At 44.1% G+C, this 26,535-nt stretch overlaps 1 protein-coding gene across 2 annotated transcripts in view; it reads right to left on the bottom strand.

The window, feature by feature from the left end:
• LOC146861440 (NXPE family member 1-like) overlaps window positions 1–26,535 on the bottom strand; it is a 739,873-nt gene that overhangs the window by 559,282 nt on the left and 154,056 nt on the right. For both annotated transcript variants that reach the window (XM_085645734.1, XM_085645736.1), the window contains exons 2-3: window positions 22,073–22,258; window positions 21,741–21,846 (exon numbers count right to left, since the gene is read on the bottom strand). In XM_085645734.1, the coding sequence (XP_085501860.1) occupies window positions 21,741–21,836 (96 nt within the window). In that variant the 5' untranslated portion in view covers window positions 21,837–21,846; window positions 22,073–22,258. The remainder of the gene's footprint in view (window positions 1–21,740; window positions 21,847–22,072; window positions 22,259–26,535) is intronic.

Here is a 26,535-nt window from a genome sequence, read left to right as displayed (position 1 = left end):
ATATGTGACGTCATCAGCAGTGTATTGTGGTGGCGCTAGTCTACTAACTATAACAGATGAATTTCTCTGGTTTTGTATGAGTCAAATGTCCAACTAAATATAACGTCCCTGAAACATATGTTTTTTTCAGTGAAGGTGTGATGCACGTCTTAGCTCGCTTCTGCTTAATTTTGAAGTTCAATCTCTAGCGACCATTGGTGACGGGCATAGTTGGGCATGTTTCAAGTGAATGCCCGGATGCTGATTAACGTTATGTGTTTGAATATTTATATTCCCCTTCCGTACGATATGGCGGTTCGCTTTGAAAATACAGGACGCGATGGACGGTTGCACGCTCGCAGCAACTAGGTAAGATGAGATAGCGGTTGCTTTGTTCATAGGCACCCATGTTGCACGGTTAGACTACTAATTGCCTGTCAGGAGGCCCCCCGACATTCGGCTATGGTGCTCAAGGGTTTTTTGCTGTAGTCGTTGCAACTGCGACTGGTATTCACATGAAAGTAGTATCTTTGACCCCTTTTAACTCAAGAAACAATCACTCTATATATGAAGTAATGCTATTTGTAAAACGAGGACCTAGTGGCACGGGCACCAGTGTGCTTGTGCAACTAGGCTGGGTACACTGGCTGCGCTCTAGAACAACCTGTCATTTATGGATAAAATTACTCCTGTACTTTACAAGGATTACAAGTCACACAGGAGTTTCAAATCAAGGAACAAATCCAAAGGATGAGTTTCCCTTCTCTGTTCAAAGATCACCAAGCCGCCCTGCAACATTTCTTATCACATGGCAAGGACTGCTGGGACTTGCGCAACTGGTGTTCCAGGGTCTGTAGGGCAGCAGGACTCTGTATGGCTGCTGATTTCTGCACAGCTCCTTGGGTCTGCACGGCTGCTGGACTCGTTATGCATTGTACATCTAACGGTCTGCACAGCTCCTGTGATCTGCCGGGCTCTGCGGTCTCTATGGCTGGTGGGTGCTGTAAGGCTGCTGGTTTCTGCACAGCTGCTGGGGTGTGCACGTCTCCTGTGATCTGCAGGCTGTGGGGTCTGCAGAGCTGGCTGTCACTGGCAGAGCTCTCTCGTTGAAGAGTGAGTGGACGCAGGTCTGTCTGTGCCATGGTCCCGGTGGTGGAGGTGAATATCTGGTGGTTTATCAACTTTGCACTGACCCCGAAACCTTCAAACAGCGCCTCTGTGTGCAAAGGCAGCACTCACTATACCCTCGGCCTTGATGTGCAACCCCGCACACAATGAACCCCCACTCTCTGCACAGGCAGTGCTGCACTGCCTGCATACCCATTTATGGATCAGCACAGCCCACACCAGCAGAGCTCTGCAGCCTCCTGAGATTTAGAACTGGCCCCACTATGCACAGTGTCTGCATAGACATCCTCGTTCACGCAGTGCCAAACTCACTGCACAGATTCCCTTTCTCTGCACGGCTCCCTCTCGGCAGGGCAAGCACTAGTCTGTGTACAGCCCTCCGCCCCCGGGAAGTCTCTCTCTTTACACTCTCTACCATCATGCACAGTGCCCCCCTTTCCACATTGCCATGCTGTGTGCACATCTCTACTCGACTCTCTTAGAACAGCTGTGATGGGTATGCCCCCTGTGCCCACCCACAGCACAGCTACTCACACACAGGGCACCAGCAGTACACGTGTCCACTCTCAGGTTAGCCTGGCGCTTTACAATCATTCTCTGCGCAGTTCCCTGGTGCCTGTGCGCTCCCTGCCCAGCACTACCATCGCCCCAATCTCTGTACGGTAACATGCTCCCAGAACAGGCTCCTTCTCTGCACAGATGCCACTCTGCACATACCTCCGATCCACTCACCTACCCCAGCTTCACCTACTCACTCTCTGCGCACCGCCACACTCTCCACAGCTCAGCGAAGCACTCCACCTGTAGCACAATGCGTCACACTCTTCACAGCTCCACAAAGCCCTCCACCTGCAGCACAACCTGTCACTCTGCATAGCCATCTACCACCTGCACAGCTCACATAGATGCACAGCACTGAACACGTCAGATGCCTAATTTCTCTGCTCAGCCCCCTGAGTTCCACCCATCTCTGAACTATCAGCCTAACCCCCTGCTCTCTACCCAATGATGGATGATTGAATAAGTGAAAAGATGGATGTACGGATGGATGAGTGAATGAATGAATTAATGCATGAATGAAAGGGAGGGTGGATAGGTGGATAAGTGAAACAATGTATGGATGGATGAGAGCGTAGGTGGATGGATGACAGGGTGAATGGATAGATGAGTGAAACTGTGGATGACTGCAAACCTGAGAAGTAAATTTGCATAAATAAAATTACTAGTTTGCAATGGGATCATGGATCGGGCAGTAGTTCATGTTACATTCATAACCTGACAGCACTACATAATTACACTTTCAGAATTGCTTTATTTATCTTCTTACTTTTCTCAAATGTGCTTGAAAATGCACCATTGTCAAGTCATTATTCAAAAGTTTTGCAAGGGGAGAACCCCGCTTATGACAGTTAGACTCTCTTGCTATGCTCGCTCACCACTGGGCATTCATCCAGAACTTTCACGCCTCACCATTTTCAAATGTCACCAGCCACCACTGCTTAGGTATGTTAATTCAACAACATAGGGGAGACTTGTCATCATAAGACAGTGATGTTTGGCATTATTTGATTACAACTTTGTCCTTGGATAATGTATTTTTAGAAAAACAGATTTGACGGGTGTAAACTACTTCAACCTTATTTGGACTAATATCAAGGGAAGTGATCCTTTGTTGGAGATCACTTTTTTTGGTTGGTATTATGTATTTGTTTTTTGATTTATTGGGGAATATAAATGTATCCACACTAAAGAATTTGGTGGTCTGAGGTAAAAATTAAGGGTGGGCGAAAAATTTCGTTCCGCTCGCGGAACTTGTGAAATTTCGACATTTTCACGTTCCACGCGGAACGCGAAAATGTCGAAACTTCCGCGATCCGCGGCGGAAAGGAAATATGCAGGGCAGGATTTATTCTGGCACGATGCTCCTGTCACTAAACCTCAACAGGAAGCACTTACAGATATAAATAAAGCAGGTGCCCGAGTTGAAGGTCAAATTCAGTAACGCATTAATCAGCACAAAACATTTGTGAGCACGGTCGAGGCTAGGCAGGTGTGGTTTCTCCCCCAATCTACCGTCAACAATTTGCTGTAATCCTTGATGGAGCTCTGTGCACCCATTAGTTTCTCGAGCGCAATCCCTGTGTAGTTCCTGACACCAGGAGGTTCTGTCTCCTCATCTGCTGCTCTGATCAGTCTCTGGCCCTTTATAAACAAGAGGCATGTGAACTGCATGGAAGCCCCGCCTGTTTGGCCCCGGGCCACACACCAGTGGTGTGCAACGTCTTCCCACCCTTTCCCCCACTATGATGGACAGCTCACTCGAGGGGCCCCGGCGCCCGTCGGCGCGGTGGCAGCGTTACAGACACGCATGGGCACGGGAGACAACTCTTCTGGCCCTTTATGCAGCTGTAGTGTAGGAAAAGCACTATACATTTACCCAACGAGGTAGCACTTACTGATTAGCCAGTAGAAAGTACTCCAGTTGAGTAGAGGTATTGCAAAAAACAGTGGCATCTTCTTAGGTAATATCATATGCAGGGCAGTATTCATTCTGGCACAATGCTCCTGTCACAAAAATAAAACTTCAACAGGAAGCAGTTACAGATATAAATAAAGCAGGTGCCTGAGTTGAAGCTCAAATTCAGTAACATATTAATCAGCCCAAAATCTCCACGAGCACGCGAAATTTCGCGTGTTCGCAGAGATTTTTTGCCGTTTCGCAAAATTTTGCGAAAGGCAGTTTCGCAAATTCTGCCCACCCCTAGTAAACATCTGGGAAATTTGTTCTGCTACCTTCAGTAACTAGAAAGGGTAGGCTCTGATGTGACTGGTCAACATGACCTGGCTTGCGGCTGGCTGCAACACCTGGGTGTGGTGGTATCCTTTACCTTGAAATATAGGGATGCCTATATGTGGGAAGGTTGACGTGTTTTCTAAATGAGACTTCTTTGTAAATGTTTCCGGATTTATTGATTGTTTCCTTCCTGGTTTTTAACTTTAAGTTCCTTCTCTTTTTACTCTTCCCTTCCTGTATTTTGTCTCTCTGCTGCTTTTCCATTTCTGGTCTTTAGAACTGAGGGAGTGTCATGTCATTTAAGCTTTATATTTTTTTTAGATGTTTAACCTTTTCCTTGCTGACCATTTTTTTAATCTGGGAGATGGATTGGCTACTAATGTTATTGTTTTTCTTGTTTGAGAATTTGTGTGTGTTATCCACAAACATAACATATGTATTTATGCCTAAACATATTTTGGGATTAGAGAACTTTGTTTTTAAATGTAATAGGTATGTGTTTGTCACATGCTTATTGGTTATAAATTTGTATCAATGTACACATTGTTATATTCTGTGGACTTATGTTTGGTTTTGTGTTTTTAACTTTTATACACACACACAAACACACACACACACACACACACACACACACACACATATATATATATATAGATATATATTATCTACTGGCGGTCGCCGGTAGATAGTTATATTTAGGATCTATTTTCCATAGGAAAATCGCAACATTCTATTCCCAATAACTTTAGCGCCGATTGACGATTCTTCGTGAAATTTTCAATACTCGTGGGGCGGTCCAGTCCGCTACTATCTTAAAAGTTTCAGGGAGATTTGGCAAGGGGGGGCCGAGAATAAAGGGGGGTCCCAAAACGTGTTTTCCCCATGCAATTTCCCATAGGAAACTTTAGACACGGCTACAGCCCAAACTGCTGAACGGAATTACACCAAATTTGGCAAAAGGTATCCCCTGCTTCAGAAAGATCCCTTTTTGTTAAATGGTGTAAATCCGTTCAGTAGCTGCCGAGAAAATCAAAAATAAAAAAGTTTCGATATCTAGGGCCGTGGATTCTCCCGAGCACGAGCTTTATGCTAATTGGCTGTCAACACTTCAAACCAGGAAGTGTTGACAGCCATCTTGTGCCTCGATAGAACCGAGGCACAAGAAATGAGTGAAACAAATGCACAAAACACGAAAAGGGGGCAGGGTAGAAACACCCTGACCCCCTAGGCCTGCTTAGGGGGTCCCACAAGAACCCCAGGGCCCCAATTTTTTTTTAAATCGGCGAGATTCACGCACCCAGCGTGAATTTCGGCCGAACTTTTTTTAAAAAAAAGAAGCGCTGGCTCCCGCGCTTCGTTTAAATAAACCCCCGGGTGGGCCAGGTCCTGGGGGCAGAAAAAAAATGGGTGGGGGGCCCAATCCCCCCCACACTGCCCCGGGGACCGCCACCCCCCTGGGGCTCTTATTAACTATATTCACGGGTGACGTGTGCAAACACGCCCTGTGGCGTGTTTTAAGTTGGAGAATTAAGTCCCCTTGAATCATGTGAGCCCCTGGGGGCCAACTAGCCCACCAGGTGCTTCCAGTAAGCGCCACTGTGCTGCATTGCAGAGAGGAGGTCCAGGCCGTGCGGCTTTTTACACCTCTCTGCAATGCAGCTCTGTGGCGCTTACTGGAGGTACCTAGTGGGCTAGTTTCACCCTAGGGACCCTCAGGATTCAAGACGACTAAATCTACAAACTTAAAACGGACACAGGGCATGTTCACACAGTGGGGAAGGGAGGGGACGGGGCCTGAGGTGACGTATGCGAACACGTCCTGTGACGCATTTTAAGTTGAGGAAATAATTCCCCTTCAATCCTGAGGGCCCCTGGGGGCTAACTAGCCCACCAGGTGCTTCCAATAAGCGCCACTGCGCTGCCTTGCAGAGAGTTGGTCCAGGCCGTTTCCCTTTTTACACCTCTCTGCAATGCAGCTCTGTGGCACTTACTGGAGGTACCTAGTGGGCTAGTTGGACCCTAGGGACCCTCAGGATTCAAGGGGACTTAATCTCACAACTTAAAACGGCCACAGGGCGCGTTTACACAGTGGTGAAGGGAGGGGATGGGGCCTGAGGTGATGTGTGCAAACATGCCCTGTGGCACTTTTTGAGTTGGGGAGATAATTCACCTTCAATCCTGAGGGCCCCTGGGGGCCAACTAGTCCACCAGGTGCTTCCAGTAAGCGCCACTGCGCTGCATTGCAGAGAGGTGGTCCTTTTTACACCTCTCTGCAAAGCAGCTCTGTGGCACTAACTGAAGATACCTGGTGGGCTAGTTGGACCCAAGGGACACTCAGGATTCAAGGGGACTTTATTCCCCAAATTGAAACTTGTCTTTCACATCTTCAATTACCCAGGCAGTACCTATACACTCCAGCAAACATCCTGTCACTCCCATGCAATCCTCCAGCCAGCCATCCAGCACCATGTACTAATCCAAATACTGCGCCAAAACCCAAACACTTATAAATTCACCCAAGCACTCTCCTTGCAGTACTCTAATCATTCAGTCAGTACCCAAGTACTCATGCAGTGACCCAGGCCTTAACACATGCACTGCTACAAACCCCTGTCCACTATGCATGCAGTCCTCCAACCACCTACACACTTCTCTTTCACACCTTCAATTACTCAGGTAGTACCCATACACTCCAGCAAACACCCTGTCACTCCCCATGCACTCCTCCAGTCAGCCATCCAGCACCATGTACTAATCCAAACACTGCGCCAAAACCCAAACACTTATAAATTCACCCAGGCACTCTCCTTGCAGTACTCTAATCATTCACTCAGTACCCAAGTACTCACGCAATGACCCAGGCATTAACACATGCACTGCTACAAACCCCTGTCCACTACGCATGCAGTCCTCGAACCACCTACACACTTGTCTTTCTCACTCTCCTTTCAGTACTCTAATCCTTCAGTCGGTACCCAAGTACTCATGCAGTGACCCACTTGCTCTTTTCTACTCTTTTCCTGCTTCTTTCTGTACCCTTGTTGCTTCATTCTGCACTTTCTATGCTTCTTTCTGCACCTCTCTTGCTTCTTTCTCCACCCCGTTGTCTCTTTATGTACCTCTTCTTCCTCTTTCTACACTTTTCTTGCCTTTTTCTGCATCTCTCTTCCCTCTTTCTGCATGTCTGTTGCCTCTTTCTGCACCTCATTTGCTTCTTTGTTCACCCCTGTTTTCTCTTTCAGCACTTGTCTTCCCTCTTTCTGTACCTTTCATGCCTGTTTTTGCATCTCACTTGCCTCTTTCTGCACTTTTCGTGCTTCTTTCTACACCTCTATTGCTTTTTTCAGCAATTCTCTCGCCTCCTTCTGCACTTCTTAGTTAGAGATAGTTTTAATCCTCTTGCCCTATTATATACTGTGGCCATACAGGGGAGGTCATGCCAATCACAGGGAAACCCCAACCCATAGTGTACCCTAGTGTATGTAAGTGTTTTCACTGTATTCTAAGTGTCTTTCACCATAGCACTGGCTCCGGACCTGGTTAGTCAGTCAGTTATTGCCAGTACCTGTCAGCAAAATGTTGGGGGCACAGGATGACTTTGCAACAAGGCCTCTTTCTGCTCCTCTGTTGGTTCTTTGTGCACATCTCTTGCTTCTTTCTGTACCTTTTTTCGTCTTTCTGGACTTCTGTTTCCTCTTTCTGCATTTCTCTTGCTTCTTTCTTTCAAGGCTTGTAAGAGCAGAAACGTTGGGCTGTGGTAACTTCTTGCCTCGTGCTGTTCACCAATAAAGCAGTTTCAACAGTAACCCAGCCAGTGTCAGTGAGTCTTCTTGGAGGAGAAAGGAGGGATTGTTGTGATTTCTACTGGAAGCCGTGCACCAGTCTCACTGGCCGCCCTTCAAGGTCCGGGCTTGTGTTGCTCGGCAAAAGTGGGTGGATTTGAATTGTTGGAGCTCGACCTGCTTACCCCCTGCGGCGCGGTTGCAGAGAGAGGCAAGTTGGGAGCAGGAGGATGAATATCCGTACTTGCAGGCTGGAAGTGCTTAACGAAGGCAGTGAGTGAACAATGATATGGCGAACTGTGCAAGAAACTTACCTGAATAATTTTGCGCTAAGGGACTATTGTTAATCAAGTAAGCGTTGCGCAATACAGCATTCAGACATTGAAACACTGGCGCCCGCATTTAAATTGTGTACTTTTCCCTGCACGCACTCTGTGGGATAATACGGCCCGCGCTGATAAAAATTAAATGTATCACGTGGGCTGCTTATACAGAGAGTTACCGCCCGTGATCAAGGCTTGTAAGAGCAGAAACGTTGGGCTGTGGTAACTTCTTGCCTCGTGCTGTTCACCAATAAAGCAGTTTCAACAGTAACCCAGCCAGTGTCAGTGAGCCTTCTTGGAGGAGAAAGGAAGGATTGTTGTGATTTCTACTGGAAGCCATGCACCAGTCTCACTGGCCGCCCTTCAAGGTCCGGGCTTGTGTTGCTCGGCAAATGTGGGTGGATATATATGTATATATATATATATATATTCACTGAAAAAACCACAGGTTTCACACACGTTATAGTTAGGTGGATATTTCACTCGTAAAAAACCAATGAAATTCTCCCGTTATAGTTAGTTCAGATAACTATAACGCACATGAGAACCAGCTCCTCCCACCAGCCCATGAATAAACAGGCGTAACTGGGGGAGAAGCTGGCTCCCATGGCAACGCCTCGCATTTGTTGATAAAACGAGTTATCAAATAGGAAAATGTTGTTATTTAAACAAAAATGTATCATGCCTAATAGCATAGTATTGTGTTGGGGCAAGGTAGCTTTGTTTTTGTTTAGATAAAATTCCGTTGCACGTAGACCATCCTTGTGATTAATGCAAGTATATAAGGAAGACACATCCAAAATTATAAGATAAAATTTGTTATCCCATTCAAAGTCTCTTAATTTGGAGATGAAGTTGCCAGTGTCTCTTATATAGGAGGGAAGTTTTTGTACGTAATCTTGGAGAAAATAGTCTATGTATTTGGAGGCATTCTCAAGTAAACTACCTCTAGCCGATATAATGGGCCTACCCGGAGGTTTGGTAGCATCTTTGTGAATTTTTGGAATAAAATAGATATTGGGGACAGTAGGGTGATCATTCCTAATATATTGATATTCGTCCATAGATAATAAACCCATGCCCTTCCAAGCCACCAATTTAGCATAAAACTCCTTGGCTGTGTCTTTTAAGGCCCCTAAATTGCTGAGTCTGTAGCAAGATCCATCATTTAGCTGAGATAGTGCCTCTTCCATATAGTCTTTTCTAGCCCATAAAACCACGTTCCCTCCTTTGTCACAATTTCTGACTATGATGCTTTTGTCATTTTGTAGTTTGCTAACCAAGGAAAAATATTGCCTTCTCCTGTTATTCATTTTGTTCTTGGAATTGGAGATCTTGTAGTTCAATTGTTTGATTTCATTGTCTACATTTTCACTGAATATGTCTATGCCGTCTCTTGCCAGTATGGGAGTAAATTTAGATTTCTTTTTGAAAGGTGTATCGATCTTTTGAATTTTGGGTAAGACAGACAAGTCTCTGATTAAGTTGGGGGAAGAGTCTTGGAAATCCATATGATTATTTTCTTGATGCAATTCAGTCAATACTTGTAGTAAGGAATGGTCAGCAGATGGCCGTGATTGCAATACTTCTGCGCTTTCTGTGTCCTGTTGGTTTCTGGAATTGGACTCAACATTAGATTCTTTCATGGCATGAAATTTTCGCAATTTTAATTTTCGCACAAACTTATCAATATCCATTCTGGTGTTAGGGTAGTCAAAGTTGGATTCAGCGCAGTAAGATAAGCCTAAAGCCAGAATTTGAATTTCTGCTTTGTTGAGGGTCGCTTCAGACAAATTGATTACAGTTCTCTTAGATTCCTCCAATGTATTTATCGGCGATTCCGCCATACCCTCCCGCAATTTTTGCTGTTGTTGCGTGAGGTTGTGGCGTTTTCTGGCCTTCCTCCGCTGCCCCCGCTGGTAGTTTCTCCTCTGCCTGCGGGATTTCTTTGGGGCCGAGGTCGGAGAGTGGCTCTCCGCTCTTCCGCTAAAAAATTCAACTCTTCGGCGGGGGAAGGTGCAGCTCGTGTTTGGTTCATGTATACTCTTGTGGAATCTCCCTCTACCTCACTTTCAATTGCTGAACTGAGATCTGAATTAGAAGTGTCGACAGTTCTTTGTTTTGTGGGAGAAGGGCCGGATTGAGCATTGGAGGCGGCATATTTGGTGGTTTTCATTGCATCATATTTGCGCGAGAACGTAAGTATTTGGCCAGTTTCATAATCCACACGGTCACGGTGGAATTTAAATGCCTTTAGTTCTTTGACTTTATCTTCCTCTTTGCGTAGTCTATTAGTCATTTCTAATTTAAGTTTGGCAGTTTCCTCAGTGAGGTTCCTGGCTGCTATTTCATCCGTTAGTTTCACAATACATATATACATATTTAAACTTTACAGAAACACATTCACGGGATGATGTCATCAGTGATGTCATCAGTAATGTCATTTGAGATGTCATCAGTGATGTCATCAGTGATTTCACTGACCATGTCATGAATGATGTAATATGTGATGTCATCAGCAGTGCATTGCGGGGGCGCGAGTTATAGTTAGCTGAACTAACTATAACGGCCGAATTTCTCTGGTTTTGTACGAGTAAAATGTACAACTAACTATAACATCCCTGAAACCTGTGGTTTTTTCAGTGAATTTCTAAGGTTTTGTAAATGCTCATTTCTAACTATAAAGTCCCTGAAACCTATGGTTTTTTCAGTGAATATATATATATATATATATATATATATATATATATAGATAGATAGATAGATAGATAGATAGATAGATAGATAGATAGATAGATAGATAGATAGATAGATAGATAGATAGATAGATAGATAGATAGATAGATAGATCGATCGATCGATCGATCGATCGATAGATAGATAGATAGATAGATAGATAGATAGATAGATAGATAGATAGATAGATAGATAGATAGATAGATAGATAGATAGATAGATAGATAGATAGATAGATAGATAGATAGATAGATAGATAGATTTTTTATAATTACATATAAACACCTCCATTTTAACTGCTACCTCAAACCTGCTCCAGCCTTCTCCTGACTACTATTGCTCCTTCACTTCAAAATGCTTAGAGTATGGATTGAGAGCCGCAGCTATCTGTATTGGGCTAAAGAGGCTGTAAAAAAAAGTGCAAAAAGAGAGGTATTGACAGGGACCTGGGTTTGCCATATGTGCAGATTACTTGGTTTGGCCAGAGAGGGTTTTATTAGTTGCTGGCTTGTTTAAATCCATTGTGGATTAACACCTCATGATTGTGCACTGTGGTGGCAATGACCTAGGAACATTGACTGGGGTAGGGCTGGAAATCCTAATGAAAGAAACCTTTGCAGAACTGATGTCATTTTTCCCCTCACACTGTCTTGGTGTACTCTAATATATGCCAAAGACAGAAATGGAAGTGGTGAAATCAATTCTGTCCACAGATTGACGAAGCCAGGAAACATGTTATTAAACCTGTTTCTGCATTCCTCAGTGATGATCGCATGGGTTGTATCTATAACAACAATCTACATTTTAACATGCATGGAATTTATAGAAGTGATGGAGTGCACTTTACAGATGAAGGCAACAGGGTGTTTCTAAGTAAATTGAAACTCTGCATCTTGTCCTATGTGTAGCAGCCATAAACACACAACCAACACAATGGCTCTTGTCAGAGCCACCCTAGTGGCCGAAATATTGGGAATTTATTTTCTAGAGGTTCTTTTTTTTTTAGTTATTGACAATCTTTGCGATGACGCCGTGATCCCCGCTGATATGTCGTGAAAATGGAAAAGAAAATCAGACATTCAATGACCACGAACACATCCAAAAGTAATATATGAAAAAGTCCATTCCGAACATTTCACTATACATATTACTATATACATACTTCTTTCAAAGCATGTTTAAACTCATATTTTTGTACTAAGCTTCTTTATAAACCATTTTTCAGACCTGTTTTCTCTTTTCATGGTCATTCGGGATGTCGTGATGATGTTACCTGTGATGATCACGCCTTTCCATAAAGTTTAAAAACATACATCCACACATATTACAGTATTTTACATACTAAGGTTTTCTTACAGTATTCTCTAAAGTCAGGTTTTTCTAGAGAGTTTCTATAAAAACCATCTCTAAAACCTATTTTCAGTTTTTTACAGTGACGTCGGAGATCGCGATGACGTTGGTAATTGCGATCCCCGTGACTAGGTCGTAAAAATGCAAAGCAAAAGCAGGAATTCAATAGCCACCACCACATTTAATAATTATAACTACCTTACTAATTCTACCCATCACACTAGCCAAATAACTATCTAATTAACTCTATAAAAACATTTATCAATATCTCAATATCTCTATAACAGTCTGCATTCATTTTTCACTCGGTTATGTGAGTGCATGCATAAGTCTCTGAGTGGGTCTGCCACTGCATACATAAGTCTATGAGTGGATATCAGAGTAGACTCATGAGTCTTTCAGGAAGTGTGTCACTGGCTGCATAAATGTCTGAGCACAACTCTCTATCAGTGAATTTATGAGCAAAGGTATAAGTCACTCAGTGGCTCTGTAAGTCAGTTTGTGATTGTCAGACTGGATCATTGACTGAGTCAATCAATGTCTCAGTGGGTGTATGAGTGAAATTATACGTTTCTCAGTGGGTCAGTAAATCGATGCATGAATGTCTGAGTGGGTGTCTGACTGGGTGTGTGAGCGTCTGAGTGAGTCTCTGAGTGGGTGTATGAGTGTCTAAATAGGTCTGTGAGTGGGTGTATGAGTCTCTGTCTGCATATGTGAATGGGTACATGAGCCTGTGACTGGATCTATGAGTTGGTGCATAAGTGTCTGAGTGAGTTTCGCTATCACATATAGTAGGTGTGTCAGTGGAAGCAAAAGTCTCACACTGGGTCTGTAAGTGGGTGTATGAGTATCAAAATCATTATGTACATGGGAGCATCACTCTCCAAGTGAGTCTGTAAGTGTGTGCATGAGTACCTGATTGGGTGTGACAATGAGTACATCAGTATCTGAGTGGGTATGTAACTGGATATATAAGTGTTCATCATGAGGCCACGCTGGCAAGTGCAGCATAGTCAAGAATATCGCACATGATGAAAAAAATCTATTTCAGAGGCATAACTTGTGTCACTAACACCCCCATTCCTCAAACATGGGGACAGTGTACCTCCACTCTGACCCCTTATGTTGGCTTTTTCAGAAATTTTCAGCCCTGGGACCTATTCCTGATCAATAAAAGGGTGGGCGTAACATTCTGTTCAGGTTTAGTCCAGCCAATCAGAGCATTCACTTTGGCGCACACATTCACGAGTAATCGGGGAATCGTCACAAAATATCCGCGACAAGGGATATCACTATAATTTTTGGCTTACATTTCTCAAACACTATTGAACAGATTTACACCAAAAGGCACTGCATTCAACCAATGTCTAACTCCCTGCCAAATTTGGTTTAAGTCTGTTCAGCAGTTTGGGCAGTAGGTGTGGCTAAAGATTCCTATGGGAATTAACATTACAAACGCAACCTTATTTCATGCCCCAAATTCTCGATCCCCACTGCACAGATCACCCCAAATGTTTCATGACAACCAGAACCTACCTTGACAAATTTTGGGGAAAGTTTCATGAACATTGGTCAAACTACGCCAAAGAGATAGGCAAGTCAAAAAATGCTTTTCCTATGGAAAGACGGTCCTAACTATAACTAACTACTGGCGCTCATGCTGCATAGACATCTTTATAGTTTAGCGAAATTCCACAGGCGATTTACCCGAGCTGTGTTAGACCCGTTCTTGTTATAAAGTGGGATTTTGGGAATCTACATTTGGTCAGTTTTGTTGGCACTGGCAACTGACAAGCCCTCTTGTTCAGGAGCAATGCAGTTTCCGCAAAAGAGGAGGCTTGTATGAAAAGACACAACGTGTTGGCCCCAGTTAAAGAAAGAAGGAAATATTTTTTCTGCATTGGGGAGAGTGGAAGTAGTATTCCACTACGTGAAGGGACTGTACCTGTGGACTTGTTGACAGCATCAAGATCTCGATACTCAGCCGCCAAAGGAGTGTGCAGCTCGCAGGCCTACAAGGATTGGGGCACCATTGTGTGCTTGAGCATCAATTACTTAATTGGCGTTCACAGCAGGGTTCTGAATATTGTTCTTGGGCGGTTGGGAGAGAGGCACACTGTAGTGTTTCAGGAAGGGATGCCATAACTTTAAGATACAGGTGGGACCATGAGTATGCTCCAATGGGAGTGAACATCTTTGCAGTTAAAGTTTTCCGGGTATTACAACCCTCGAGTGAAACTGGCATTGAAAAAGGCCATTCAGCCAAAACATGTCTGCTGTAGCATTTCACGAACTCACTGATCATGCTGCATGAACATCTTTATGGATTAATAAAATTCCACAGGCGATTTACCAAGGCTGTATCAAATCCATTCTTGTGATTGAGTGGAATCTTGGGAATCGATGTTTTGAATGTTTTGTTGGCACTGGCAACTGACATGCCCTCTCAGTCAGGAGCAACGCGGTTGGCAGCAAGAGAAGGAAAGGGTATTTCTGCATTGGGGCAGTACCTGTGGACTTGTTGGCAGCATCAAGATCTCAATTCTCAGCCAGTGAAATGAGTGTGCAGCCAGTGGGCCAAAAAGGACGGGATGGGAAGCTGCTTGCTTTAATAAATAGAGGTTGTTACCTACCTTGCCTGGAGGTGCGGACTCGTCTCTGAAGCAAAACTGTTGGAAAACGTACTCACGGTGGCTCCAGGCCGTGGAGTTTACGCACCGCCCCATTGAACACGAGGGGTCTGCATGGGAGGAATCTCGCCTTCCGTGATCTGCGTGGCAAGGAAATTTGAGCAGCAAGCAGAGTCTCATTCGGAGGCTCAATGGAGGGCTGCTTGAACAGGTCCTTGAAATGTTGTGAGCACCTTAAACCCACTAGAGGGTGAAAAAGACATGTAAATTACTGCAAAACCCAGCGTGCATTGGGAAGGCTCAGGGAGCGAAACGGCACACCAGAGGCCAATTGTGAATATAAATAGCACGCAGGGGGCTTGGCATGCATACAGAACTCAAAGCTGCCCACACCAGCCTCAGAGGAAGGGGAAAGGATTTCCCGAAACGCGTAAGGCTAAAGGACACAAGAAACGGGATGGGAAGCTGCTTGCTTTAATAAATACAGGTTGTTTCCTACCTTGCCTGGAGGTGCGGACTCGTCTCTGAAGCAAAACTTTTGGAAAACGTACTCACGGTGGCTCCAGGCCGTGGAGTTTACGCACCGCCCCATTGAACACGAGGGGTCTGCATGGGAGGAATCTCGCCTTCCGTGATCTGCGTGGCAAGGAAATTTGAGCAGCAAGCAGAGTCTCATTCGGAGGCTCAATGGAGGGCTGCTTGAACTGGTCCTTGAAATGTTGTGAGCACCTTAAACCCACTAGAGGGTGAAAAAGACATGTAAATTACTGCAAGTCCCAGCTTGCATTGGGAAGGCTCAGGGAGCGAAACGGCACACCAGAGGCCAATTGTGAATATAAATAGCACGCAGGGGGCTTGGTATGCATACAGAAATCGAAGCTGCCCACACCAGCCTCAGAGGAAGGGGAAAGGATTTCCCGAAACGCGTAAGGCTAAAGGACACAAGAAACGGGATGGGAAGCTGCTTGCTTTAATAAATACAGGTTGTTACCTACCTTGCCTGGGAGTGCGGACTCGTCTCTGAAGCAAAACTTTTGGGGGAAAAAAAACCATATATATATATATATATATATATATATATATTACCTACTGGCAGTCGCCAGTAGGTAGTTATAGTTAGGACCCTGTTTCCATAGGAAAACCGCAACATTCTATTTTGAATAACTTTGGCGCCGGTCGACGAATTCTCGCGAAATTTTCAAAATAGGTGGGGCGCTCCGCTCCTACCCTGAAAGTCTCGGGGGGATTCGTCAAGCGGGGGCTGAGATAAAAGGGGGGTCCCAAAACGCGTTTTTCCCATGCATTTTTCCATAGGACCTTTAGACACAGCTACAGCCCGAACGGCTGAACAGAGTTGCTTGAAATTTGGCAGAGAGGTAGTCTACAGGTCAAGGAAGTGCCTTTTGTAGGTTTGGTGTAAATCTGTTGAGTAGATTCTGTGAAAATAGCCTTTAAATCAATATATATATCTGAGCCAGCTTACGGTGCGCTTACGGTGCGCTTACCGTACGCGTACGGTGACGTGCGCGAGCGCGATTCTGATTGGCTGTTAGATCTTAGTAAACATTCGAATCGGTCGAAACCAGGAAGCGGTGGCCGCCATTTTCTCTCTCAGACTTTGAGGGGGGGATGAAAAACAAAGAGAATAAACATGTAAAGGGACTGTTTAGACAGCTCCCAACCACCTAGGCTTGCTAAATGTGTCCCCAAAGAACCCCCAAGGCCAAAAATTCATTTATATTTTTTTACGCAAATTCGCCGGTTACGCTTACCGTACGCGTACGGTAAAACATTTTTTTTTTTTTAAAAATATCCACACTCTCCCCACCCCGTGTGCAAATGGGTCCCGAAGGGCACCATTTGTGCATGGCATATGTATCAAACAAATTTAAACCGAATATAAATGTTTATCTTTCACAACGAAGCGCATAATATGTCCTCCACGTGCGCACGGTGCGCGAAGCGCATCGAGCGTACATGGCCCATCCACGGCACTAACTGCGTAAAGTGGGCGCGCGGTGCGCGAAGCGCACCGTGCGCGCACGGAACGAACTGCGTTAAGTGGGCGCGCACGCCACGAATGGCGTAAAGTAACTTAGCATTTAAAAAACCGTACAAATTCACTGAAAAAACCACAGGTTTCACACACGTTATAGTTAGGAATTAGCATTTAAAAAACCTTGCAAATTCACTGAAAAAACCATAGGTTTCACACATGTTATAGTTAGCTGGACATTTTACTGATAAAAAACCAATGAAATTCCCCCGTTATAGTTACTGCAGGCAACTATAACTCACGCGACCGCAATCCTCTGCTGATGACATATGTGTCTTTATGAAAAAAAAATATTTGTAATATATGTATAGCTAAAATTTAATGGAAGAAGACATGGGCAAATAAGTGTCTAAATACAGTATTAGCATCAGCAGAGGATTGCGGTCGCGTGAGTTATAGTTGCCTGCAGTAACTATAACAGGGGAATTTCATTGGTTTTTTATCAGTAAAATGTCCAGCTAACTATAACATGTGTGAAACCTATGTTTTTTTCAGTGAATATATATATATATATATATATATATCTTACACGTTTTCCCACCATATGCCACTGCCGAACTCCATAACGGGTGACTCCTTTGCACGAGGGTAGGACTCGCGTGTTTCTAAAACAACTCCGCCACAATTAAGGAGCACTCACGGGGTGTCCGAAAGTTCATTTTAATTCAAATAAAACCATGAACAGCAAATGCATTTCGGCGTCTCTCGCCTTCCTCAGTGCTCTCGTTCAGGCTCGTGAAATGCAACACAGTCACTGATTCGTTTAAAAATAGTCACCTTCCTTCTGATTGGTGAATGAGTGGCCAATGGGAGGGCTGTAATCTCGATGTGATTGGCTCAGCAGTAATGGATGCTTTTTCAGGTGTCGGCTTGAATGTCGTTCTTTCCGCATCCATATGGAGCTCCATTAATACAACCCCAGCCGCATTCCTTCGTTTCCCAGATGGGCCTGCCACTTAAAAGATCCTGTGTTGTCGGGCACCCCTCGTTGCAGCCGTAGTTCACATTCTCGTAGGCGCCGTTTAAATAAGCGGGAGCCACAAACTTGTATAGTTTGCCACCTCCATGGGTGGACGGGAGGATTCTCAGCTGCGGTTCAGGCAGTATAGGCGACTTTTACAGCTTACACGTTTTCCCACCATATGCCACTGCCGAACTCCATAACGGGTGACTCCTTTGCGCGGGGGTAGGACTCGCGTGTTTCTAAAACAACTCCGCCACAATTAAGGAGCACTCACGGGGTGTCCGAAAGTTCATTTTAATTCAAATATAACCATGAACAGCAAATGCATTTCGGCGTCTCTCGCCTTCCTCAGTGCTCTTGTTCAGGCTCGTGAAATGCAACACAGTCACTGATTTGTTTAAAAATAGTCACCTTCCTTCTGATTGGTGAATGAGTGGCCAATGGGAGGGCTGTAATCTCGATGTGATTGGCTCAGCAGTAATGGATGCTTTTTCAGGTGTCGGCTTGAATGTCGTTCTTTCCGCATCCATATGGAGCTCCATTAATACAACCCCAGCCGCATTCCATCGTTTCCCAGATGGGCCTGCCACTTAAAAGATCCTGTGTTGTCGGGCACCCCTCGTTGCAGCCGTAGTTCACATTCTCGTAGGCGCCGTTTAAATAAGTGGGAGCCACAAACTTGTATAGTTTGCCACCTCCATGGGTGGACGGGAGGATTCTCAGCTGCGGTTCAGGCAGTATAGGCGACTTTTACAGCTTACACGTTTTCCCACCATATGCCACTGCCGAACTCCATAACGGGTGACTCCTTTGCGCGAGGGTAGTACTCGCGTGTTTCTAAAACAACTCCGCCACAATTAAGGAGCACTCACGGGGTGTCCGAAAGTTCATTTTAATTCAAATAAAACCATGAACAGCAAATGCATTTCGGCGTCTCTCGCCTTCCTCAGTGCTCTCGTTCAGGCTCGTGAAATGCAACACAGTCACTGATTCGTTTAAAAATAGTCACCTTCCTTCTGATTGGTGAATGAGTGGCCAATGGGAGGGCTGTAATCTCGATGTGATTGGCTCAGCAGTAATGGATGCTTTTTCAGGTGTCGGCTTGAATGTCGTTCTTTCCGCATCCATATGGAGCTCCATTAATACAACCCCAGCCGCATTCCATCGTTTCCCAGATGGGCCTGCCACTTAAAAGATCCTGTGTTGTCGGGCACCCCTCGTTGCAGCCGTAGTTCACATTCACATATATATATATTATCTACTGGCGGTCGCCAGTAGATAGTTATAGTTAGGACCGTGTTTCCATAGGAAATCCACAACATTCTATTTGGAATAACTTTGGCGCCGGTTGACGAATCCTCGCAAAATTTTCAAAATAGGTGGGGCGCTCCGCTCCGCTCCTACCCTGAAAGTCTCGGGGTGATTTGTCAACCTTGGGCCGAGAAAAAAGGGGGGTCCCAAAACGCATTTTTCCCATGCATTTTTCCATAGGACCTTTAGTCGAAGGTACAGCCCGAACGGCTGAACAGAATTACTTGAAATTTGGCAGAGAGGTAGTCCTCAGGTCAGGGAAGTGCCTTTTGCAGGTCTGGTGTCAATCTGTTTAGTAGTTCCTGAGAAAATCAAAAGTAAAATCATATATATATGTGGGCGGAGCCTAACCACACATCTCATCCTGAGATCTGATTGGCTGTCAGCACTTTTCCAAGAAGTGTTGGCAGCCATCTTGGGACCAATATACATGATAGCACCTCATTAAAAAGCATTGCAGTTAATAGAAGGTTTTACGACTTTAGTTACATTATAAATCATTTGTTGATGGTACCATACTCATTTTAGGAATTGTGGTATGTTCTAAGGTGATTTCACCATGTGAAAAAGCCTTCTGCTGGGATATCATGATTGAGAGAAAAATATTTTCTCATGCTTTTCCCACAGAGGTTTGGAAGGTGATCTATAAGCTAAACTGAGAGCTTATTTTCTGTAAATTCACATTATCTTTCTCAGTCATGTGAGACTGAAGCCTGACATGCTCAGTAAAACATGTACATCCAACAAGGGCAGAGACTGTCAGTTGATTCCTTTGTGTTCTACTGCAGCTTCCCAGAGTGTTCCAAAGAACAACTAGAGCGCTAACAGTCCTACTTATGATAAACGTATGGCACACCTGAAGCCATCTTACTTGGATTAAAGTGGTAACTCTTAAAACAATTAATTTAAAAAGGAACAAAATGAGGGGGTTCATTTTTCCATAAAAAGTATTAGTGCTGCAGAAAGAAAAATTAGGGCACATTTTGAGTGACTTCTCAAATCCTCTTCTATTTTATTAAAAAATTCTGACATGCAGACTGAAACATGCACTTTCAATACCAGCAGCAGTTTTCCCTGGTGAGCAGTAGCTTTACTACAGTGATCTAATGAGCAAAAAGAGTGCTAACATTCTGAATTTATGGCAAATGTGTGACACATCTGAATGCCTTCTTGATGGAATCAGAGTAAAAAACCTGAAAGTATTTCCTACTGAGGAGACTGCAGTAAATGAGGAAATTAGGAAACTTCATAACAAATAAGTCTCCCAAGATGGCCACCAGAGACAAAAGAGCCCAAATGTAGCCCAAATATCACCCAGATGTAGCCCAAGTACAGCCCAATGACAGAATGTCCCAGAGTGTTCTTAAAAACAACTAGAGCGCTTACTGTCTTCATTATGACAAAAGTATGGCACACCTGAAGCCATCTTGATTGGAATAAACTGGTAACACTTAAAACATTTAATTTAAAAAGGAACACAATGAGGGGGTTCATTTTGCCATAGAAATTATGATTAATGCTGAAGAAAAAAAATGAGGGCACATTTTGAGTGACTTCTCAAATCCTCTTCTATTTCATTAAAAAATTCTGACATGCAGACTGAAACATGCACTTTTAATACCAGGAGCTGCAACTGCTCCTCCTGCCTGCCCCGTGCGGTCTGTTGTGAGGCCCCTTCCCCTGAACTTTCTTGTCTGTGCTATTTTTGTACCTACTATTGTAGCGAACAATAGTGCTTGCAACAGAAGGTATCTGTGACATTTTATCTATCACGTCATGGATTTTAGATTTTTGAATGCTGTATATCACATTTTACCGGAATATTTATCAATGACAATGAGAGGCGGAAAACTACACTTAAAGCTTTGTGACCCCAGAAAGATCATAATACTTAAATGGAAGTGGCAGAAGGATGGCATAGCATGTTCGGACCTTGAGTTTTAAATACTGCCCTATTTATAAGAACAGTGCAAACAGGACATAATCACACATACAAACCACAGTTTGTCCCACATTAACTTATTTAAAAGCTTCATACTCAATTCCCTGAGTGATAATTGTTCATATCTGATTTTACCTTAAGGGTTTTAAGTAATTGAACTTTGAGGCCATATTCTAATTAGCCAATCACCTGCTTCCCTCTTCTCTTGCCCTTTCTTCTCTGTTAATCACTTGTTCTTCAGTACCTCTCTGTACCTCTCGTGTACCTCATCCTGTTTATCCTCGTCCTTGCTGAACAATCTCCCTTGCTTGTACTGTCCATTTCACTTCCCTGCATTTTTCCTCCTCTTTCACTGTTTATGCGGAATCTCAACTGCTTTTCTATGTAAACATATCTTGTACATGAAATTCCAGTTCTTTATAAAGCACTTAAAAACCGTTTGGTGCAGTGGCACTATATAAAACATGGAAATGATTAAAATAAATAAATTGTTTTCCCTGACTGTCAATGCCTTGAGCGATTCCATGCTTCTAGGATTCATATTTGTATCCAGTTGTTTTCATTCCACTTTCCCTATGTTTTATAATTTGATTCTCCTCGCCTTAGAGGAGGAGCCACCACTGCTCATCGGGCACTATATGCTCAACTTCCGTAAAATATTGCTCTGTAAGTATGTCCCGTGCATTCCAATCCAGTGACAAAGATTAGTAAACATACAAATGAGAAAAATAAAATAAAAGCATACCTTGTGCGGAAATGAGTGGCTTAAGAAAGACACAAAGAAAACGAGAATGGAAACTGCAAAGGTGACGAATATCTTCAGAAGAGTCCTGGGAGGCATGTTTCTTGTGCTGGAGAGATACAACAGAACAGTGTCCAAATTCTGTCCAAAAATATTTTGTGCTAAACAGGAAGACATAGAAAGCACAACCTGAGGAAATTATTCTGGTCTAGATTACGCACACCAAGGCAGAGCAGGAAGAGAGTGTAGTTATGTAATCATGAGAAGGCAACTGCACTTTGAGATGTTTCTAAAATGGCTCCTTTGAATTAGCCGGGTGAGAGTACTGTACAAACCGTTGTGCATGAGTTGAATGCTGTGTTCTGGTGACAATAGGAGTATCCTGTGTTGGCCTTCTTGGGTGGAATCAAAAGTCACCATGTGCAGAGTGTTGCCTGTTGCTGTAGTCCGAAGCTCATACACCGAGGGAGAACCCGTGGAAAGCTTCCACCTTACTTCTTACTTGCGATCCGCATTTCACACTGCAAAAAAGAAATTTCATAAGGTAGTTGAATCAAGTGCAATAAATCATCTTCCAACATTTTCAGCACTATTTGCGTTGATAATTATGTGTTAATACGTGCATAACCTGGAAATATTTCTGGAAGCTAAAGTCAAAGAGCCCAGGAAGTATATAAAGCATGCTACAGAGTCATGTAACCATTCCTCATTCAAATACTGAACATTCATGAACTCGGCTGAAATTAGACATTTTTAACCATGGGAAAAGTTGGCAACTGCCCAGGGCCCCGACCTTCTAAGAGAACTCCTTGGAAAGTAAACATTCTCCCTCTCTTGCTCACCTTCGCCTATTTCTATCTCAAACTCTCTCCATCCCTCTTCCTGACTCTCCCTCGCACTCTGTCTCTCTTTGACCAGTGTCATCTGAAGGACTTTTCAGGCCTCCGGAAAGACATATTTCAACAGTTTCTGTGTGAACCCTGTTTCTAAAAGTTTGTTTGGCATGATGCAGGCTTCAATTACCAGAAATTGAATATTAATTTCAACATAGGTCTTGCCCAGGGCCCCAAAAACCCTTACGGCACAACAGGGAGTGAAATGTCCTTGAAGTAAGGTTGATGTAGAAGGAAGGACCCATTCTTTGGAGATCACGCAAGATAGTGAAACAGAATTACCAAGTTTAGCCATGCTTGACTCCAACTCAGGTGCCCTGGCCACTTCTGAGTTTTAGTGCCACACAAATCCTTGAAAACTGTAAGCAGCAATTGGGGGACAGCAAAGTATGGATATATACTAGTAGGAAGAGGAGAATGGTGGCTGGACATCACATGTTAAAGGGTCCTGAATTCTTTTCAACAGTGCAGTACCCCCTAATAAAGATAGTCCAATGTAGGGGTGTACTGTAAACTCCACTCCACCAGAGGAATTCACAGTTTTGGAACTTTGCGCTCTGCTTGGAGCTTTGTTTGGAGTGCGGAGTTCAGCAAAAAAAACTCCCTCAACCGTGAGGAGTTCAGTTTACCGGCGCGCTCACCCCTAATAATGGTACATTAGTGCATTATTTTAGACATCGTTCTTTTCTTTTTTCATTAGTTGCTGTGTGCAGCAATGTCTAAGTGGACTGAACAATTTATTTGATGTGATGATTGCACACACACAGACACATGCTCATATGCACACATGCTCACACAATCACGCACATAGAGCGGACACCAGATATCCGGGGACGGTGTCGCTAAGAGAGAGCTCCACTATATCCTTGGCGGTGAGCCTCAGATCCCCCCTTCAATGGAGGACTGAAGATCCCTGATACCCCTCGCTAGCAGTGCTTTAGTACCGTTTAGTGCATGTGGAGGTCGGTGATATCCTGGGGAGGCTTCCACCTTCCGCTCTTCATCCCACACTCTGCCCAGGACCTGTTGGACTTGTTTGGGCCAGTGGGAGTTTCTAAGGATTGTCAGCATTCCTTACTGGTGTCTGCACTTTCTGAAGATGGGAGAAGAACAGACCATGCCTAGGAGAGGACAGGTGCACTGAGGGGTGCAGTGACCCAGGGGACGGGGGGAAGACCCAAGACCCCGGTTTAGGATGAAAGGAGCACACACCCTATATTCTTACTGCTTCTATGTACCGACTGAGTGCTTTTAGTGGCTTCCAGTGCAGCGCATATGAGTGCAGCACAGCCAGGAGCAGATAGAGCACCTGTGCCCATGAAAAGAGGAGCGCTGACAGAAGCAGAAGGACCTGTGCCCGGGAGGAAAGACACACTGCCTGGGGAGGTGAGGCACTGCTGGAAGCAGAGAAGCCTCCTGTGCCTGAGAGAAGAGGAGAGCTTTCTAGGGAGAAGAAGTGCTGCTCGGGGCAGAGGGCCACTGCCCGGGGAGGAGAGCAGCATTGCTGGGTACAAAGGGACCACTTGTGCCTATAGGAATGACGTGCTGCCGGGGAGGAGAGCGCAGCCAGAGACAGTGCCACTGGGAGGTTTGTTCTAGAGCTCCAGTTCATACATAGGGAAAGTTCTGCAAGGTGCCACAAAAAGGGGACCAGGGCAGGTGCAGTAATGGTCAACATTGAAGAGAAGTCTAGGAGAGGAGCCAGGAAGAAGGGACAATGTACACATTAACCAGGAGATCTCCAGAACCAAAGGTAAGAGAAACCACCATGCAGGACCCTGTAGGGGTATTTTCCACTTCAAATGTTATGTAAGACGTGTGCATGACTTCAGTACACTCACTTGCACCCCAAAACAGTTTAACCTGTTCCACCAGATCCTCATTGCCTGCCATCCCTCCAGAGACTGTGCACCTGCTGGAGCGGGTTATGCTTAATTTTGCATACCCACCCCATTTTGCATGTCGTTTTATTAATTAGATTAATGAATTAATTATAATCGTACTAATGGTTTGGGGTGATGTGGAAATAACTAATCAACCTTATTAATGACCGAAATATACGTGGGATTTGCATTTGCATGGCCTAATTAATGACGTGAACTAAATTTCCTACGCATATTAATGATAGATAATTAGAACATTGCATGATATATGTCGCTTTGGTGATGTAATTGTGATGCGTGCTTTATTTAGTAAGTATAAACCGCATTGAGTGTTGCTTTTGGCTAGATAAATACACACACATATGGGTATTAGCGAGGGAATAACATTTAATTAGTCATTTCTATGTATTAATTACGTTTTTGTGTTTCTTTGCTTAATTTGACTATTCTGGCCTATCGAATGATGGCTGCTTTTGGTGCCTAACCCGACTGCCACCGCTGAACCAGGCTTGGGTGAAGTGCGCCTGCGCTAAAAGATGAGCAACAATGGCCCTGTTCTGACCCTAGGCAAGCTGTACTTATCAAGGCCATTGGGAAAGGTGCCAGCGCTACAGATAAAAGACCTTATTAAAGAACCGGAACCAGCAAGTATGCTGACAACATGGACTAAACCTTATGGGAACGGAGAGGTTTACCCCTGATCAGCCAATCAGAACAGTTTAAAACTCAATTTTGTTACATTTTGTTATTAAAATTATTATAAAAACCCATAGAATAGAGAGGTCGGAATGTCGCTCCTTCGATTTCCTGATGATATGCTGACAGAGAGGACGGTGACACTGCAGGACAGCTGTTAGCCTGAATCTTTGACGGACTGAATTAATGCCCAAACTCCTGATGAACTGAATCTGCTAAAATTGATGGGCATAGATTTTCGAGACTGCAAAATTTGACATAGAGGACGACTTTAGCCAGAATAGGTAAATATGAATGGCAACTTGATCAAATGAATGATTTAATCTGCAATATTAATATAAATTTGGATTTGAACATCTACAGTAATGAGTTGGGTTGTTTATTCATGGAAATGTGTTAATGAAAAGGTTAATTAGAGTATTAGAAATTCACTTTAATCTACAACTAACAGATCCGTCCCGGGTATGAGGGGAATACCAAATGTGGAATTTAGGGCCTAATGAGTATAAGAAGGGTTTGTAGGTTTGTTGCTCATTAGGATAAATTGGTATCTTCCTCCCTCATTATTCAGAGCTTGGAAGGATAATCACCTTTCGCACGGACTGATGGTGAGTGTATGTTGGTGTTATGGGCCCCACCAGCGAATGTATGGATAGTGTGCGTGTGTGAGATCTTTTAGTCCGTAACAGTAGGGAGGGATTTTAGCACTCCGCGCTGCATCAGTTTTTCTGGTAGCAGAATGATGGTTTGTTATTGTTTGGTTTAGTGATTATTGCTTGTACATTGCTTATTGATTTTGGTTATTGATTGGTATTGATTTATGTACTAACACTCTATGTTGAGTTACGTTGAGTAATACGTTGTATGCACGGCTTCTGGGATTTTAGGAAGTCGACAGTTTGTAACAGTTCCATAGTAGAGCAGAGGTAAGCGCTGCTCTCGGGAAAGACGGAATTGCTGTTGCCCTGTCGGTACACAGGGGAAACGTGTGACGATTGAAGTTGCACGACGCATTGTCTGGGTTCGTTTCGGTAGCATCGTCGTGTGTTGCCATTAGAGACATTTATAGTGTGAGAGACGTGTGTATGATAGCGAAGGTTACCTGTGAAATTCTGGTCTTAGGTACCAGGGATCCAACTGGCATTCCGATAATGCTTATCACTGGAAAGGTAATAGGTACTCTCTTAGCTTGTTAGAAGGACAAAGCAGAGGTAAGCGCTGCTTTGTTAACGTATGTCATAATTCTGTAGTAGAACAGACTGTTCTCGGGAAAGACAGGATTCTGTGTGAATGTACTACATTTTCTGGTGTGAATGAGTGTGAATG

Source organism: Triturus cristatus, chromosome 3_1 (assembly GCF_964204655.1).
Source record: "Triturus cristatus chromosome 3_1, aTriCri1.1, whole genome shotgun sequence".
In the NCBI taxonomy this organism is placed as follows: domain Eukaryota; kingdom Metazoa; phylum Chordata; class Amphibia; order Caudata; family Salamandridae; genus Triturus; species Triturus cristatus.
Note: the sequence above shows the minus strand (reverse complement) of the source record. Positions and strands in the feature narration are given on the sequence as shown.